The sequence below is a fragment of the Gobio gobio genome, assembly GCF_949357685.1.
Source record: "Gobio gobio genome assembly, chromosome: 1".
Classification (NCBI taxonomy): Eukaryota; Metazoa; Chordata; class Actinopteri; order Cypriniformes; family Gobionidae; genus Gobio; species Gobio gobio.
In genome coordinates, this window is record NC_137097.1 from 34,464,204 (window position 1) to 34,483,653 (window position 19,450).

A 19,450-nucleotide genomic window follows, 5' to 3' on the forward strand; every position below is an offset into this window, starting at 1 on the left:
GTCCTTATCAGTGCCCTGAATACTGAACTACGGAACTGATTGAGCCGCCGCACGCCATGATAAATAAACACCGCTTCCCAGCCGCGAGGAATTTAAACCGGAAGCGTTCGTCTCGCATATGTACGTCATCAGCGTTCCTGCTATAAATGCGTCACCCGGCGGAGGGACGGTTATTCTTTCCTCTTTTGTGAGCGAGCGACATCGCAGGGGCAGTGTAGTACTTCAAACGTGTTGGTTTTTTTGTTTTAGTTGACCACAGTGTTTAGCGTTAACAAAGGCCAGACGATGGCAGACAAGATGGATATGTCCTTAGATGATATCATCAAGCAAAACAGGCAGCGCGGGGGTGGTGGTGGGCGCGGCGGGAGAGGAGGCCGCGGTGGTCGCGGAGGCACAGGCGGCCGAGGAGGCGGCGCCGGCGGACGGCTCGGAAACACAGGTGGAGGCTTTGGAGGCCGCGGCGGGGGATCGGGCCCCATGAGGAACCGCCAGAACCTGAGCCGCGGAAGAAGCAGACCTACGCCGTACAGCAGGGTAGGAGAAAGCGGAGAAAATCACGGGCGCATCCACATCCCTGGGTGAAGCCCCGTTTTTATCTTTCTAGGCTGCCCGCCAGCAAACATGGCGGCGAGCTCGTGCCCCTGGAGCTTCTCTGGGAGTGTATTTCGGGGAAGCTCGTTAGATATATATTGTGCATAATGTGTTCTCTCCCTAAGCCCGTTGTCTTGCCATCCGTGTGAGAATCAAACCCCGTGGGTCGAGAAGAAGCGGCGTATCCGAGGAGGCTCGTGTCTCTCCAATTCGTCCTGCGGACGTCGACGCCATTTTGAGGACGGCGGATCCCTTCCATTCAGCCTAACCTCTCTTTGTTTTCGACGACGTCCAACCCAACGTCCATCCTCATGTGGTCTGCCTTCAGATGTCGATGTTTTTGTGCATTAAAGCCCATCTCTAAAAGAAGGCCTTTGCTCCACGGTGGAATTCGTCCTTTGTTTTTGGGAGGGGTTTCATGGTCCAATATCTTTTAAAGCAGAAAGATAGTTACATAGTTTTGGAGCCTCACGGACTTTGACCATCTTTGTCCCACAATTTATGGAGGTTCCCCTCTTCAAATTATTAGGTTGAGCTTTAGTGAGGGCTGTGTTTATGTAAGCAAGTCAAAATGGCGTGGCCTCAAAATGGACGCTCCAACATGGACACTTTTTGTTCGCCTTGTTTTCTCCGTCTTTTTCGGACTTTACTGTGCTGCTCCTCACCGGAGACCAGTGGATCATCAACATCCACCTAACGGAGGCCTGCTGGGATTCGTTTGTATGAACGGCAAGATACTCTTGGGGTTGCTGGTAGCTAGCTTTGCTACCCAAGGGGTGGGAAGGTACTGAGGGGAATATTTGTGTTTGCAACAATAGGCTACAATGGGTTCATTTGTTGTTAGCCTCCTCGTGTAACCGGTTATTTTATAATGCATGTACATTTATTTGAATTAACCCTCTGGTTTTACTTGCTTTTGATGTTTAATGGTTAAAACAGGCTGAAAACAAACGTAACTATTTTATTGAAATTGTACCTATTTTAAAAAATATTGTCATCTTGATTTCGTGGTACTACTCTATTCACCTACGTTATGAAGCAGTTTTTCATCCCTTATGGAAAAAAACCCTTGGTTTTACACTAACCATGCTATTTGTAGTGTAACTTTAACTGTGGTTATACAAATGGTAATTCATCTGTGAAAATTGTTTCTCTACTCCCTTCAATAAATGGTTAATATTTGTGAGGGATACAAAATGCTAATATTAGAAAACAAGTGTTTAAAGAGAAGTGCAAGAAGTATATGGCTCTATTTCCTAGTTGTTTTTATGTATTATATTGGATTTATAGAATATTGTCAGACTACATTGGCTATTTGTTGGTCTTCACCTTCTCAAATTGCTGCTTTTTATTTTTTTAGTTTCCCATTAATTTCCTATTTGATTATCACAAATGATTTCCCCGTATACAAAGGGCTTTAATTTCTTAGCACTACACAAATTAAACAATTGTTTTGGGTCTAAAACAGCCAAAGACCACCAGAGGGTTAAGCTTGCCTCCACTGAGATCTAATGCATTTCGAACATGATTCGAACCAACTCTGTTCAGGAGCTGGCATGGTTTACTTGTTTGTAGTGATGGGGTGGGCAGGGATTGCTGGAAATCACAGTAAACGCACTGGGTGCCCCTGTCCTTGTTGAAGCGGAGCCCCCTGCTTGCCCCAACACCCAGCCGAGTGGACTGTCAGTGACAGACTGGGGACCGAAGTCAGCAGGTGCGTTCTCTCTCATCTGTTGCAGCCCAAGCAGCTCCCAGACAAGTGGCAGCATGACCTGTTTGACAACGGCTACAGTACGAATGCGGGAGGCGGCGGCGGTGGTGGTGGCGGAGCCGGCGTGGAGACAGGAGGAAAACTCCTCGTGTCCAATCTTGACTTCGGCGTCTCTGATGCGGACATTCAGGTAGATGCTGCTTTTAAGCTGCACAATAAAGTCTGACAAATTGGGTTTTTTATTTTGCTAATATGGTTTGTTTTACTACAGGAGCTCTTTGCAGAATTTGGCACTCTAAAGAAAGCAGCAGTACATTACGATCGGTCGGGGCGCAGCCTTGGCACTGCGGATGTGCACTTTGAGAGGAAAGCAGACGCCCTGAAAGCCATGAAGCAGTACAACGGTGTTCCCCTTGACGGTATGTGTGCATCCTGCAAGCTCCCACTGTACCTTTTTTAAAGGCCCCCATAGACTCACGACACAGAACGCAATCAACTTCAATTTGGGGTAAAGTTTGAAGAACCTTTGCCGTGATGTACTGTTAGTGAACATCCCGACCCCCATCTACACTGAGTGACGTTTAATATGTAGTCTCGTGGAGCCAGACCTTCAGACTGACGGAAGGTCTGGACCTTTTCGCAGCTTTCATTGATTAAGGACTGCCCCAGACGCCATCTAGCTGACATGTAACGCAACCAGTCACGGGTTATGATGTTCCGCGTCATAAAGGGGTTTGAATGTTAAATCGATGTCCCTGCAATAACAGACTGGCGTGCGTCTATCAATTATTCATTCAGGAACAATGTGCAAATTTACTGCAACAATGCATCCGCAAACATCACATACCCAGTAAGCGAGTTGATCCTGGCTAGCGCTCATAGTCACAGTCGTAAACACGATGGCGTTTTTCTTCCACGAGGGAGTTTGGCATCACAACATTTTGTTTCCAGGCGGGCCGTTAAAGAACGCAACACACACCTCGCAGACAATGTATTGCATTCAACCAATCAGATGATGACATCAACTCCTGAATGAAGTATTTCCAGAAAAGTGTGCCATGTGCATCAGACGTTCAGCCGAACGGGTGTGTGGGTGTGACGGCGGAGACTAATGTGCTGTGCACTTTCCTCTCAGTGACAAAAGTGCAACACTATGACAGCGGTGAGGAAATGGCAGTTAAGGGATGGTTCACCCAAATGTACTCCCCCTCAAGTCATCCTAGGTGTATGACATTATTCTTTCAGACGAATACAGAGTTTTATAAACTGTCCTGGCTCCTCAAAGCCTTATGGCAGTGAATGGTACGTTAGATTTTGAAGCCCTGAACGCATACTTCAGTAATCCATACGGCTCCGGGTGGCTTAAAGGGTTAGTTCACCCAGAAATGAGACTGACCCCATGAATTACTCGGCCTCAAGCCATCCGAGGTGTATGACATTCTTCTTTCAGACGAATACAATCAGAGCTATATTAAATGTCCTGGCTCTTCCAAGCTTTATAATGGCAGCCCAAAATTTGAAGCTATCCATTATAAAAGTGCTCCAGGGGTTAAATAAAGGCCTTCTGAAGTCAACCCATGGGTTTGTGAGAAATATCCATATTTAAAACTTTAAACTATAATCACTAGTTTACAGTAATTGTAAACAAACCCCAAACAGACTTCATCTTGGCCTGATTTTGTTCACATTGTCTCACCAGTTTGTTGTTCAATTTTGCTCAAGTATTGGAGCCTTTAGAAGGAAATTCCTATCCAATTGTGGGTCTTGGGGAAAGCCTGTTAAAGTTCACTTGTGTATACTCTCTTTTAGGTCGGCCAATGAACATTCAGCTCGTTACATCACAGATTGATGCACAGAGGCGGACTCCAATGCAGGGGTAAGGATGGGAAAAGTGGGTTTACTCTGTTCCCTTGTATTGTCTAATGTTGTGTGACTGACTTGGGTCTTTCCTTCCTTGCAGTCTAAATCGTGGAGGAGGTGGTGGCATGAACAGAAACAGAATCGGAAGCTTCAGCACACAGAAAGGTCGGGGTGGACGTGGTGGTGGTGGCGGCGGCGGTGGTGGAGCCAGAGGTCGGGGTCGGGGCGGTCGTGGTGGCAGCAGCAAACAGCAGCTCTCCGCTGAAGAGCTGGACGCCCAGCTAGATGCCTACAATGCCAGGGTGTGTTAACGCATTCAGAGGCTTTTTAAATGTGCCCTCCTTTTACGTCACAATCTTGTAGTAATCTCCCTTTGCCTTTTGTTCTTCAAACAGATGGATACCAGCTAAATACCAACACGTCAAGCTGCATTCCCCGCTGTTCCAACATGGGAAGAGTGGTCATCGTTGTAATAGCTTTGAACATGCCGGATGTTTTACACTCACGTCTTCAAAAGTGATTTAAATTTGTGTAACAAACTTTCTCCTTTTAAAATGCTCGTGTTTTTTACCTACTTTGTTTTTATTTTTGTTGTTGTTTTTTTTTTTCTGAGAACCTGGTTGGACTGTAGGATTTTAAGGGATGTGCTTCTTTAACCATCCTTGTGTAGATCATTGAAATAAAACCTGCAGTATTTAGTAACCACATGACTTCTCTGCTTTCTCCTCATACACAATATTGTTTTTCCTTTCATTTGACTATTTAAATGGAGAATTGCCAGCACTTATCAATGCAGCATTTGAGGTGTATAAATGAATTGAGTGCGCACTACTCATGCCAGCCACTAGGTGTCTACATCTCTATTGCCTTTATGATTTGTGGGTTGCAACTGCTTTTGAGAGTCTAAATGGGTGTTGTAACCCCTTAAAAAAGCTATAATGTTTTGGTCCTCAAGTCAAAATATCAGTTGCTACACAACTTTGATAACTGGATAGTTATTTACTCATGATAAAGTTTTCAAACCTGTATGGATTTATTCTGCTGAACACCTTTTAAACATCAGTAATCAAACAGTTAATGGTCCGCATAAAGGTTTTTTTAACCTCTCAATACTTTGGAAGCCAATGTCTTAAACTTTTTCGCTGCCCATATTCTTTAAAATAAACTTGTGTTCAGCAGAAAGAAATCCATATGGGTTTGGATTTTGAATGAGAATTTATTTTTGGCCTTTAAGCTATTTTTGCAGTTACAGCTGTTTCTAAAGTGGCTTGTGTGTTCAGGGGGTTGTTTTTTTCGACATTTAACAGAGTTTGCAGGTTTAATTAAGGTAAATTTAAGACTTTTAAAGACATTTTATTGTCCTATTTGAGAAATAAACCAAAGGGATACAATGCGTAAATATTCTTTAAATGGAAATGTGAGCTCTTAGCAACACTTCAGAGTTTGAAAATACAACTTTCCATTACCTTTTAATACATTTACAATTTTTTTTTAATCAAGACATTTACTTGATGACAAAATATAAAGTAAAAATTAAGTGAGTTTATTATGATTAAAATTAGAAGAAATATCTGCCAATGGGCTCAGAAAAATCAACTTAATTCAAAGGGAAATTTTCATAACTTGACATTTGTTCTTGTTTTAAGCATACTCCAGTTTTTTTTCTCTCAATATTTTACATTTGCATCTCAAGTAAATGTCCTGATTTATGGAGGTTTAGATACAAAAATACAAAGGAAGATTTTTTTAATATTTAATGTCCTAATTTTATGAATTTAAGACTTTTTGGCCCTGATTTAAGGCCTTCATTTGTGTAACGGTGAATTAAGACCTGCAGAAACCCTGATTAAGTTAATAAGTATATTAACTATAAAAAATTAAACAAAAAGATAACTAAAAGGACTGGTTTTACACTACATATAAAGTATATTATATACAACATTATTTATATAAATAGAAGTAAAGAAAATTAACAAATAAATCAATAATGTTAAAGAAATGTCACTTTTCAAGTAACTTCAACGATTTTTTTATATAAAACATCTACGCTACTTACAAAATACAAAAGTGAAGAGCCAGAAGAGAGAGGGGCGGACAAACATTACATCACATTGAATTCAGAGAAATACAAATAAAAATAAATAAATAAATTAGGAAGTATTCATTCAAAACAATACTCCCCACAAAACAAAATAATAGTAATGATAAAAAATATACAAAAACGCCAAATATCTATTAACTAAAATCACGTGACTTGATGCGCGCTCCGGGATCACTGGATCGAAACAAATGATTCGCAACGGTCTCGAAGCTTCAAGCGGTGATTCAAAAGCGCCATTAAGTGATGTTAACATTATCTTTAAATAATAGCGTTAAATCATGTAGATGTATGACATGACAAACATTTAAATGTACAAACTACAGCGTGAAACCGTGAAAACAGGCTGCTATAATATTAACCTCCACTATTGTTCCGGTTGAGCTCGAAAAGAGCTGTTGTTGCGCATGCGCAGAAAGCGTCAGGCGCGTGACGCGCTAGCTCGGCGCTATTCCCGGAAGTGTGTCGCTCTGGCTGGCATCGCCGCCGCTCCCTCATCGCGCCATTGAGAAGTCAGGGAAGCTTTCTCTAACCTATTAACTCGCAGTACCCGCAGGTCCACGGTAAGTTCTCACAACAGAAACACCACGAAGATCTCACATAGCACTCACAGAGAGAAACACAGCAGCGTTTTCGCTTGCGTTGACGTTTTTTCCCGGTAGTTTTGCATCTTTCGTAGCTCGGTAGCAACGGCAGGTTGACACCAGACAGCAAGTTGATACATGCATTTCCTGCCTGCTCCATTAACTGCATGTACAGCCCTTTATTAAAGACGATCGTGCGTGTAATTAATTGTATGGAGGGTTTCGTGTCTCCAGTTTCATTTTGATCACCCAGTTTGGTCTGAATTGCTCCTCAGGCGTTGTCTGAAAGCCCGTGGCGGAACATCAAAGTTAACGATCATCTCCAAGTCCGAGATTTTGCTTCCCCCCCTACAAAATAGTCATTAAACTCTGGGATTGGATTTCCTAAAAGAGTCAACATTTCTGATAGCATGTTTTCTGAGCTCGTGCACGAGAAAAGTTGCAATTTGGTCTATTGAAATCATCCAAAAATCTAGACAAGCCCCTGTAATGACCAATGAGATGATGTAAACGCGTATAAAACTGACATTAGATGTTGACCTGAGAATAAAGGGCCGAGGGGTAAGCAGTTTTCACAACTTGATCACACGATTATCTGTTTTATTGCATGAATTTGTTATTTGTGAATGTTAGAAGTCTGATTGAAAGGATATTTAACTTTTCTTTAACTTCCTGCTGTTGGAAATGATGGTCGATTGGTAGCATTAGCTTGCTAGCATGAGGAGGAACTTCCTGGATCAAAGCTGCAAGTTGGGTTTGACACATTAGATCGTTTTTTGCTAATTTGTTTTATCTATATTTTTTTCGTTGGGCATAACTAAATGTATTCCGTTGGTTGTGAGATGAATTAATGGTGGTTAAAAAGATGCATCATTGTGATTTCAGTTTTTTTCCCCTGTGTAAATCTCGGTTAATTGAATCGCGCCTGGCAGCGGGTGTTAAATCTACCTGAATCTGAGAGCGAGATGGAGATTAACGCAATCTTTGCCCGAGCACAGATTGAATGTTAGGAGTTATTTTTACACAACCCTTTCTTATGTTCTCAAAGAGACTCCTTGTTAACAAAAGAAGCCCAATGCTGAAACCCCCCGAATATAATCAAAGGCTAATTTTCTTCCTGTCTAGTGTGTGAACGGCGCGATGTGTTTTCTAGTTCCTTCTTTTTTTCTGACGCGATTCCTACTATGGTGAAGAATTGGCTTATGAATATTAAACACGCAAGGTGACGTTCGGCTAGCTGATTGCCTGAGAGGCAGAGACGGTCGACGAATGAGCGAGTTCTACTATAATGAAGGCTTGGTTCTTTACATATTAATGAGGTCACGTGACCGAACGCATCATTACGTTTCAAAGAAACGTCGGCAGGATTAAATTAATATTCATGAGCTCCACCGTCGCAATAGTATCCGTAATTTTGGCTATCGGGAGTTTGTCAGGGCGGTGTCTCTGTGTTTAAACTTTGTCCTTAAGTGTGTTGAGCAGCCATTTGGGTTAATATACAGTATTTGTCTCGAAGGTTGCCTTCGTTAAATGTGTAGTTTGTTCAAAGCTTGGTTCAACATACAATCTTTAAGAATGAAAGGACTGTTGCCTCTTTTGTTTTGTCTGAAATGCAGTTAAAGTTAAAGGCACAATTTGTAAGATTTTTGGATTAAAATATCCAAAAACCACTAGAACAATGTTATATATGTATATGTGTATATATATGTGTGTGTGTGTGTGTGTGTGTGTGTGTGTGTGTGTGTGTGTGTGTGTGTGTGTGTACTTACATTATTCCAAATGTTTCCAAGAATGTTTAAATCCAGAGAATTCAGCCATTTTAACCAGGACACGGACCGTGTCCATGCGTCACCTATCAATTACATCATAATCCGTGAATCATTCGTTCAGTCGATTTTTGATTTAATATTGAAAGTTGAAAACAGCTTTTTCTTTTTTTCTTTTTTCTCAGAAAAACGAGATTTCGATTTGATTTTTCGTTCAGAGGTAGAAAAAATTTCATGATAAAAAAATGTGACTTTACAGTATGGGAAATATGGTAGGATATAGCAAATTATTTCACGGACAGAAGAAAGCCCTGTCAAGGCTCTGCCCCGGGACGGGTTGTGTCGAGCCATTCGTTAGTTGTTTGATGAGAAAAATATGAAATGTAGCTGCAATAAACGCGTTAAGAATCCGTACAGCTGCAGAAGCGCATGACTTTTATTCTGCTGAGCGTAACTGAGGAAGAACCGATGACGGAATAGTTTGATCTTCGGCTGACCAATCAGCAGAAAGGGGCGTATAATTCCCGCCCACGTGTAGAAATCGAATATTCAAACTGTTTATTCATTTTTCTACCTCTGAACAAAAAACGAAAAATCAAGTCGAAATCTCGTTTTTCTTTTTTCTGAAAAAACCCCCCGAAAAACGAGCTATTTTCTAATTTTTCAACTTTCAATATTAAATCAAAAATCGACTGAACGAATGTTACACGGATTCGTCATACCCACGTTACCCTTGATTTTTATTTTGTAGAAACCATGGACGTATGACGTTTTAATATATGATGGGTTTTATTAGACAGGTGAGCAACTGTTTGGAGACAATTATCAACATGAAACTAATCATTGTTATACAGCTCAACACAGTAGTATTGTTTAAATCTGGTGTTCTTGATTTACCGTGAGCATGTTTTACCTTGCCTAATATCGATCTAGCTCACTGCAGTGTGAACAAGTGTCTTATACTAGCCGCCGAGTGAACGCACAGAGTATCATTATAACATAACTTTTAACACACTCAAATAATGTGTCTAATATGATTAAACAGCGCTGCGTTACCCCACATACACAAGCGGAAGTGTTCATCTGTGGCATAATAAGTGATGCATATTGTGCCTTTAAGGTTAAATGACAGATTAAAGACACCGCAGATGTGTAATCCTGTACACCTGTGCATTTTGCACTTTAACTGTCGTAAAAATAGGTTCAGTGCGAAATATTGCAGTGAAATGAGGAGGTTGTCAGTGTCCTATATACGTGACCACAATTCAATATTTCAGCTCTGTTAGGGGGAACAGAAGGGAAAGTAGGTTGCAAATTAACTGTTTGATAACTTCTGTTTATTTACCTTCTTCATGGTTTATGTCCTAAATGTGTCTACCATCTTATAAGCGCTGTGTGTTCTGAATGAGTTTTTTTTTCCACATATACAGGAATAAGTAACAAACAAGCATGATCTCTTAGCGTGTTTTGTTAGTCATTGTCTGATTTTGTATAGTTCAGCCGATTGAATGAATAATAGATTTACGTTTCTTTTATGAAGCCTCTTTCAGGCTGATAGAGCAGCAGTGAGACAGACATCAGAGAGATGTGTGAAGCCACATAAAGGTCAGGCCTGATGGGCCATCGCTGATATGACCACCTCTAAGGGCTCCCGTGGGCCTTTTATTGACCCAACTCAAGCTAGATGCTACGGCTGGGCAATAAAAAGTTATACCTGGATTTTTTTCTTCTTTTCTTTCTCAGACTTTTGCCTATTTTCAGTGGAGATACAGGGGTTGGACAATGAAACTGAAACACCTTTAGACCACAATTTATTAGTATGGTGTAGGGCCTCCTTTTGCGGATAATACAGCATCGATTCGTCTTGGGAATGATTGATACAAGTCCTTCACAGTGGCCAGAGGGATTTTGAGTCAGAACTGTCGCTTCACTCAGAGCAGAATCAGTGTTTTAATGTTTTTGTTCATGCGTTCCTTCTGTTACATTATCATTCTGTAAACGGTTTGATTAGAAAAAATACCTGTTAATATTGTTAAATTCTTTTGCCTATACTTTATACCGGAGCTTGAATTTGAAGGGATAGTTCACCCAAAAAGGAAAATTCGGTCATCATTTACTCACCCTCATGTTGTTCCTAACCTGTATGAGTTTCTTTGTTCTCTTGAACACAAAGGAATATATTATGAAGAATATGGGGAACTAAACAGTTGATGAACTGTAATATAAATACTAATTGTAAAATAATACTATGGAAGTCAATGAGGTCCAATCAACTGTTTGGTTACCAAACATACTTCATAATATCTTCTTTTGTGTTCAGCAGAAGAAAGAAACAAATACAGGTTTGGAACAGCTTAAGGGTGAGTATATGATAACAGATTTTTTTTTCTTTTGGGTGAACTATCCCTTCAACTTTATACTTGTAAATAAACCTCATAACGCGAGTGGATCCTCAGAATGTCGGCAAAACCTCATACAGAAGCTCCACCCTCCTCAATTGTGAATAATGTCCTGCATGAATTTTGGAGACCGTCTCTGATTGTTTTCAGTGCAAGGGTAAATAACTGTTTTTTTTTTTTTTTTTTTTTTGAATAAGAGCTGCATTTTCTTTATTCAAAATTATGTGTAAATGGTAATGTTTCATGTATTTGAGATGCGGAGAAGTGTCTTAGGCCGCATCCACACGAAGCCAGAGCTTTCCCTATCCAATCTTTTTTTCCTCGTCTCATGAAATATCTGCGTACACACGAAACCACTGAACCCGACTCAAAACGATGTAGTATACATACCCGACCAGTATGTGGTGCTGTAATTCTGACACAGAGATGCACTAAAAACAGAGAAGACTTGTGGCTAGAAGGGGTACGTCAATATTAGGAAGTGAGGCGAAATCTCACAATAAAATAACAATAAAAACATTTTCTACTTACCAGATTGTGTTTATTAACGCCTACACCTACCCCAACCCTAAACATACCCTTACAATAATGCAAATACAGTAATTAAATGATGCAATATTGATGTGCGCATGCCCAGTGCCCGTAGCTGTATCCCTTTTACCTTGCGGGAGGTGGTGTGATGACATTAGGGCTGCCACTAAAGACTATTTTTATATTGATTAATCTATCGACTAATTTATCGATTAATCTATCGACTAATTTATCACAATACTTTTCAACAACTTTACTTAACATTTAATTTAACTTGCAACGTTGGCCTTCCTCGCCCGGACGTGCATTTTTACATGATTTTTTACATGATTTTTTACCATTCAAACCCAATAATCCGCGAAACTGGCATCGCTATCTGTCTGAGTGAAAGGCGGCTGCGCGCGCTTCATGTCAGAGTCCGGCAGCGCGCGCGAGCACGTCCCTGCCACGCCGCACTTTTCTGTCGCTTTCTTTTTCCTGATCTGCGCGTATATATTTGACTGTTCTGCTGCCATTGTTTAGTGAATGGTGGAAGTAGAGCTCACACACATGTCCTCACTCTTGCTGTCACACATCGACGCAAATTAAGAAATCCTGCTCCTATTAGAGTGCTGTCATTTTTAAAGAACCGGTACTAATACAATTTCATATCGTACCCAACTTTACCCAGTCGACTAAAAATATTGACGTCGACTAATTAACAGCGTCGACGCAGTCGATTGTATCGACCAATCGCGACAGGCCTAGATGACATCACCCTTTCACAAAATATACAGATTGGCTGTACACATGAAAACGCAAGAGTGATGGTTTCAGATTTATCCACTCTGGAACCCGGTTTCAGGCTCCTAAAACGGCGGATCCGTTTGGACGAAACGCTGATACGATACAACATTTTTAAGTATACAGATAAACTCGTCTCCATGTGGACGGGGCCTTAGGGCCCTTTCACACCGGACGTGTAACGAAAAAGCTAATATTTTGTGTGCGAATAGTTTGCGCCAAAACCAATCACATCAGCCGCGACACTAATTTGCGACATCTGTGATGTTTCAGAGCTCCAACATTCCAAAACATTCGCGGCCACAGCTGAGAAAACACTGACACTTCATCATCCAGTGAAGACGAGCTTTTCATTTTCTTTAAAAGACCGAAAAGAAGGTTTTGGGTGCACCCAGTCTTAAAGAACAGAGAGTCTGAAAGGGAGTATGCTAATCTTGTACAAGAGCTAAAACTTTATCATGGCCGGTTCCGCACTTACTTTCAAATGTCCGTGGGACAATTTGAGGAGCTCCTCCAGAGACAGTAGCAGCACATCTGACGAGACAAACACACTTCAAACACACGATCCGGAGCAGCTATGTTTCCAGTTGAGTCACAATGTAAACATTTAAGTGCCACAGTCATACTGATGGAAACACATTCGCTTTCCATAGTTGCGGACACAATTAGGTTTAGAAAAAAATCTACAAAAGGTGATGTTATCGTTGTCTGTAGCCTACAGTGGGCAAACACAGCTGCATCTGTACAGCTGTAACTACAACTACAGCTGTAATCTCATGAAAAATGCAATTTCTGGCAAAGGTTAATGTTGATTGAATAGCTAGTGACATCAACTGGACATTTTGTCACCTTTATTTCCATGTTTGTGATTGGTTGAAGAGTTATTCTGTCGCTGCGAGAGTTTAAAAAAAATCAACATCGAAACAAAAAAAACCCCAATTTTTGCTACATTTGCACTCGGTGTGGAAGCACTCATTACACCAACAGCTGATAATAAAGTAAAACCATTGCGCAAATTATTCTCGTCCTGTGTCAAAGGACCTTTAGTCTGGTATTTTCCGTCTAGTCATAGCCAATAGCATACGAAATTGTCGTTTATAACACAAGCTTTTTGCCAAATATATTAAACGACGGTAAAAACTGAGCGCCCACATAGCACAATAAGCTTTGTAACTAAGTTTCTATCACATTAATGTTAAAAAATCTTGTATAATTCTAATTGCTATTAATATATGTAACTCTTGTATTTTTGTAATTCATTTGTTGCCATGAAGATGCTGACATGGCATTAAAAAAAACTATACTTATCAAAATGAAGTTGGTAATGCCATGCACTCACTGTCTCGGACACAACACAAATCTCCGACATTCGCTGGTGAAAAACCTCATAACTCCAGTTGACCTAATTTAATTAATAATGACACATGCAAGTGTCTGACCATATATACAGGCACAATATTACTAACTTAGACCAGGTGTTTAATAATTAAAAAATATATATATTTGAACTTTTCCTGAATATTAGCTTTTCTACACTAACCTGCGGTTTTCACTGATTTCAAACGCACCACGCTGGATGTAACCTGTCATGGTGACATGTCCTCGGATAAACTCCTGTGATCCAGCAGCTAATTCCAGCTCATTGCCTTGAGACAGCTGATGATCGCAGGCATTTCACTCAAGTTGGATGCGTCAACTTCACATTTACATAGGCCGTACTATTTGAATTCATGATTGGTTGACCGCCAAATGAAAATCTTAAACAGAACTACGAAATAATGTTATTAACTGGTTAATGGTAATTTAAAATAAGTGTTTCTGTTCAGAACAATTAAACTTGATTTTGTTTTTGTTTATGTTCCTGTTCAAATTACGTATGTTTCTGGGTTTGGATACACGGCCCCACCTTCAGGGTACATGGTTTGAACCATTAGGTGCACATGGTCCTCCAGAATGGTTCGGTAGGCCTTTTGCAGTGATGTGGCCGTCAAGCATACTAGGGAATGCCATGATATTGTAGCCCAAACCATCAGTGATCCACCAACATTCTTTGCTCTGGGCAGCAACAATCTGGGTTTTAGCCGAGCTCTTTGGGACTTCTCCACACCGCAACTATCACGGACAGTGAAGCTGGACTCATCAGAAAGCAATACATGTTCCACATTGTCCACAGCCCAAAATTTGCACTGTTGGCTCCAATGAAACTGACATTTAGCATTGGCACGAGTGACCAACGGTTTGGCTATTGCAGCCCGACACTGTCGAGCTCCCGAAGAATCGCTTTGGTGGAAACCAGAGAGTTGAGGTGCGCATTTAATTCTCCAGGGAGTTGGGCAGCTGTGCTTTTATGTTTTTTGGATTCAATCCGGCTTAGTATCCAGACATCTCTTTCAGACAGCTTCCTCTTGCATCCACAGTTACTCCTGTTGGATGTTGTTCGGCATACGTGGTGGTATGCCGACATTACCCTGGACACCACAGCTCTCCATACACCGCAAAGACTCGCTGTCCAGGTCACAGATGAGCCAGCGAGATGCAAATGTATAAGCGTTAAACCTCCACCACTTTTTCAGTTTCATTGTCCAACCCCTGGAGATAGGCCTAGATATTAGAGCTGCACATTTCTGGAGAATCAAGTTTTTTTTTTTTTTTTTTTTTATAAATAGAGATCACAATTATTCCGTGTTTCTGTAATTTACTAGAGATTCTGACCATTTTAATTTGCTGCCGTCTATTTAAAATATTTAATTCATTTTAATTAATAATTAAAAACAAATAATGTTTCATGACTGGATGAATCAGCGTTTCTGAACGAATCTCTTGAATGAATGAATCAATGACAAATACATTTTTAATAGTCACTTGTTGTCCCCTACTGGTGTAACGAAGTGATCAATACAATCATTATTTGAAGCTGCAAGTTGCTTTTAAAAGCTGATTTACTCTATTTGATCGCAGCTGTAGACATCAGTGTTTATATCTGAACTATAAACTTTTATCTCGCTACATCTGTGATCATATGAATTATTTTCAGTATTGTAATAACGAGACCTGAATGTTCAAAGGTTTAATAGACAGAGACAAATCGCTGTAATTTTTAGGATTAAGATCGTAAGGATGTTTGAATCGAGAGAGCAATTTTTGTATGATTAATCGGGCATCTCTACTAAATATATTTCTATATATTTGCTCTGAAACTACTTAAAAGGGTGATTTTATTTTTTCAATTAGAAGAAACCTGCACCATCTCAACCAAATAGCCATTGTTACGTTTGACCTAAAAAAGTTTTCCACAAGTAACTCAAGTAAAAATATTCAGTCATATTAATATAACAATGCACAGGACTAAACTCGAATATTTTCCCACATATTTCATCTTAGTATATAAAAAGCTGAAACGGACAGTTCAAATGAAATGATGCAAGCTCGATTTCACCGTGTCCGAGTGAAATTCATAACGCAAACGGATGGGTTTCACTGGCAGCTTTGCTGTGAGAAGGCTTCGTATTGTGGGCATCAGAGGAAATGCTCTTTTACATTTACAGTCAGTTTACAGTTTGATGAAAATCTTGGATAAAAAAGAAAGTTAGTTCCAGTTGTACAAAAACGTTAGGCATGTGGAAGAGGACAACTCTACTGCAATGCATTTATCTGTCATTCACATCCGTGTTTGTATGCTTGTGCATGTCTGTATGCATGTAAGAGTGGGCAATATAGGGGTTTTAGTGGAAAAACCAAGTTTTAATGTAATGTTCACACCGGTTTGTACATGCGATTGTCGTAAAATTCAGTCTGCAGTTGCAAAACAAAGACATTTATGCAATATTTGATGATGTGCTGCCCGGGAACCTGAAACTACCGGTGTGTATGTGAAATGCGCTATACAAATAAACCTGACGTTTCCTCACCAAGTCTAACAAGCACAAACTGTGTTAAATAGAATTGATATGCAAGTAAAAACATACCTTGACGTACAGCGTTTTCTGCTTTACCACAGTAAATGATGCGAAATGTCGGTTGCGATGTAACATTTAATGGCTAATATTATTCTGTCACTCGTGACGTAATATTCACATAAAACAGTATTCACATACAAAAATTGCCGTACAGCCAGATGTCGGAATTGTGGATATTTTATATCAAGAAATTTGGTATTGTATCAACCTTATTTAAACAAAATATCTTAATTTGAGCGTAGTGAGTAGTATTCAGCCATTCACATGTTAGCATCAGCGAGGAAACCTGCCCCATGTACAATAAAATATCTTTGAAGTGCTATATCTTTTTAAAAATTTTGATTGAAGATAATGAGTGCAAACCCAAGTTATTTGGTAGAGGTCTAGCACAGGAAGTTGAAGAAACTTGCCGTAGTTCATATGTTGTGGCAGTTATTATATTTTTGTATATTGAGCAGGGTTTCCACCACTACAGTGTGACCTAGCATGTTTATGACAAGAGCCAAAGCTGGGAGGGGCGTGTTGAAGTGTGGTCTATTCCTGTCTCCTCTATCCTCGTCTCTCTTTCTGTTTTCAAGGACCTTGGACGTTTCTCAGGCTTTTTCCAGTATTAGGACTCAAATACAGCCCAATCGCACCGCTTTCCCCTGACACTTCTGACCTTCACCTGAACAAAAGACGCCCCTTAGGGGTCTCAACTTTCACCATCCCCATTATACATTTTAATGTCTGTCTCTCGCTCCATGTTTGTTTTCAGTAGAGCCAATCCCAACAGCACTGCTGACCCGCCTCTGATGGAGGCGATTGTTATTGATTGTGAAGTACGAGGTTCATGGCTGTTGCTAGGGAGAGTGTTGTCAATTTTGTCATTTGGAAATGTTGTCAATTGGGAATTGATTAGGTTGTTGGTTCGTTGTTATTAATTGCTGTGATCATTTCATGTGAGTAACTGGCTGATAGAGGGGAGGGACTGAATCTCGTCTGTCTACAATGGGCAAATTTATTGTCCCACCCCTTATTGTCCCCAAATAAAGCCGCAACAGTACCATTGCTCATCTCTGAGCAACAGTGGTATTTTGGTCCTGAATTAATCAGCATTTTTTTAAACAAATACATGATTCAATTAATCCATTCTTAAAGATAGTCACTTGCTTTTGTTCTCGAATGAATAGCCATTTGAACGGCTCAGTTGAGTGAATGATTCAATGACCGTAATAGTACACAAAACTGACGGTTCGGTACGGGTTCGGTACAGCAGTTTTACAAAATTGCTTTTTATTTATTTTTATTAAACAGTGGTTTACTGAAAAAAAAAAGTCTGTCCATAAATTAATTAAATTATAACTAAAAGTTTTATTGAAGATATTGCAGTAAACTATATAGGCAGCCCTTACTTGCACATTAATATTAAAGGTTAACAACAGAGCCCAAACTATTAGCCTAAATTCAGTTGCAAATAACACAGTACGCAAACATGTAAACTTCACATTAGGCAGTTTTTGTAATAACTTCTAAATCTAATTATAAAATAGTTTTTTCTCCAATTCGTTGTTGAAATATAATCATTTATACACAGTGACTGTCATTTTCATGACAGGTTTATTTAAACATACATGAAATAATCAAGACATCACTATCGAATTTGACAACATGATCCTTACATCCAGTAAGGCATAACCCTGGCTTAATCTAATCCCTGTCTGTGAAACCAGGCTTGAGACTTGTCCAGTTTGATTTCATGGTTACTTTAAGTGAGATATTGTTTTAGATCACTTATGGGGGTCCATTTCCGTTAGAAAGGCAAAGAGCAAAGGCCAACTGGAAAAGAATGAAAATGTTCATAGAAGTATTCCCTGAGTTCCAGGGTGAGGCAAGGATATGAACAAAGTTCCTCTTGTTTACATTGGAATTTTCCAGACTTTCCTCAAAATGCGTCACTTTCAACACACGTTAGACCCCATGAAATCAAAATGTAAGTGCTTTCAGTGCTTCTTAAAAATTAATAATAAATAAAACCTTTAACAGATCGACACATGTAAAATTAAACCGGCTGTCTCTTCTGGGATAGAGATGATATTGATGACTCATGGGCGTATCCGTATCAAATCAAATTCTCCCTATAATGAGAATCTGATAGTAATTCCACTTGACACTGACTAGCAGTAACAAGGTTCAATGCTGTAACGAGACGCCTCCCACCCCAGCTTCCCCAGCTGTAGGAAACCAAATTGCACTTGTTGAGCCTTTTCAGTGGGTTTTATTTACGAGTTGATCGGTTTTGTGCAGCTTTACTTACCATGCTGTCATTTTATTATGACATTTATTTTTTTTATGTGACGGTCAAATCGTTTCAACTGCGCAGGGACATTGTCATTCACCCCATTCACTCTGAGGCCTGCGGTGTGTGTTCAGAGCGTTTCTTTACTGACTCATCCACTCTAATTAAGTTTAGTCTTGGGTTCGGGCCAAGTACTTGTAGTGCTCTGTTACCCACAGTTCCTCCATTGTGCTGAGCTACACATGACTTGACGGTGGGGGTAATTGTTGTTCTTGCACACTCTGTATGTTTGGACTCAATTCATCTTCCTTTAAGACTGATGGTGTAAAACGGCTGTTTCCTTTTTACTTTACCCCACTTTGCTTTGTGCTTGTCCCACATTTTCTTTCAATATTGCCTTGTCACCTGTCTATCTGACCATGCTGCAGAGATTTCACTTCACTTTTCTCATAGGGGCGCGTGCGGAACCCTCCTCTGATGGGATGAGAGTGGGTTGGCCGCTGGATCGAGGCCGTAACCGGGAAAGGGTGCTTTCTTTGCAGGGGAGCGGGCCGAGGTCCGCTCTCCGCCAGGGGTTGCAAAAGCAGAGCCCCCGGAGTCCGAGCCATACTCGACGAGCACGCCGACACAGCTCCGAACCTTAGTTTCTGACGGACCGTCTGAGTCTCCCGTTGTCGACGCTCGCCCGGGTGTCCCCGATATTCGATGCGCTGAGCGGGGAGGTACACTTTGCCCATAGCGGTCTCGTCGACCGAGCAATGGCCTACCCGGCAGTGGTAGGGCGGCAGTGGCTCAGTGGCTCATGTAGGTTGTCTACAAACCGGAAGTTGGTGGTTCGATCCCCGGTTCCAGCTGACCAAGTGTCGAGGTGTCCATGAGCAAGACACCTAACC

At 40.6% G+C, this 19,450-nt stretch overlaps 2 protein-coding genes across 3 annotated transcripts in view; both read left to right on the forward strand.

Moving 5' to 3' along the window:
- alyref (Aly/REF export factor) lies at positions 1–4,869 on the forward strand. Its single transcript, XM_079833348.1, has 6 exons — positions 1–534; positions 2,331–2,492; positions 2,574–2,721; positions 4,112–4,178; positions 4,263–4,464; positions 4,558–4,869. The coding sequence occupies exons 1-6, from the start codon at positions 286–288 to the stop codon at positions 4,570–4,572; spliced, it is 843 nt and encodes a 280-aa protein (XP_079689474.1). The 5' UTR covers positions 1–285; the 3' UTR covers positions 4,573–4,869.
- Positions 4,870–6,432: 1,563 nt separating this feature from the next.
- arhgdia (Rho GDP dissociation inhibitor (GDI) alpha) overlaps positions 6,433–19,450 on the forward strand; it is a 36,479-nt gene continuing 23,461 nt past the window's right edge. The window contains exon 1 of one of the 2 annotated variants that reach the window (XM_079833452.1): positions 6,433–6,823. The gene's annotated coding sequence lies outside the window, so the exon portion shown is untranslated. Of the gene's footprint in view, positions 6,824–7,222; positions 7,406–19,450 lie in introns of those variants that run through there. The other variant, XM_079833454.1, reaches the window with a different exon arrangement.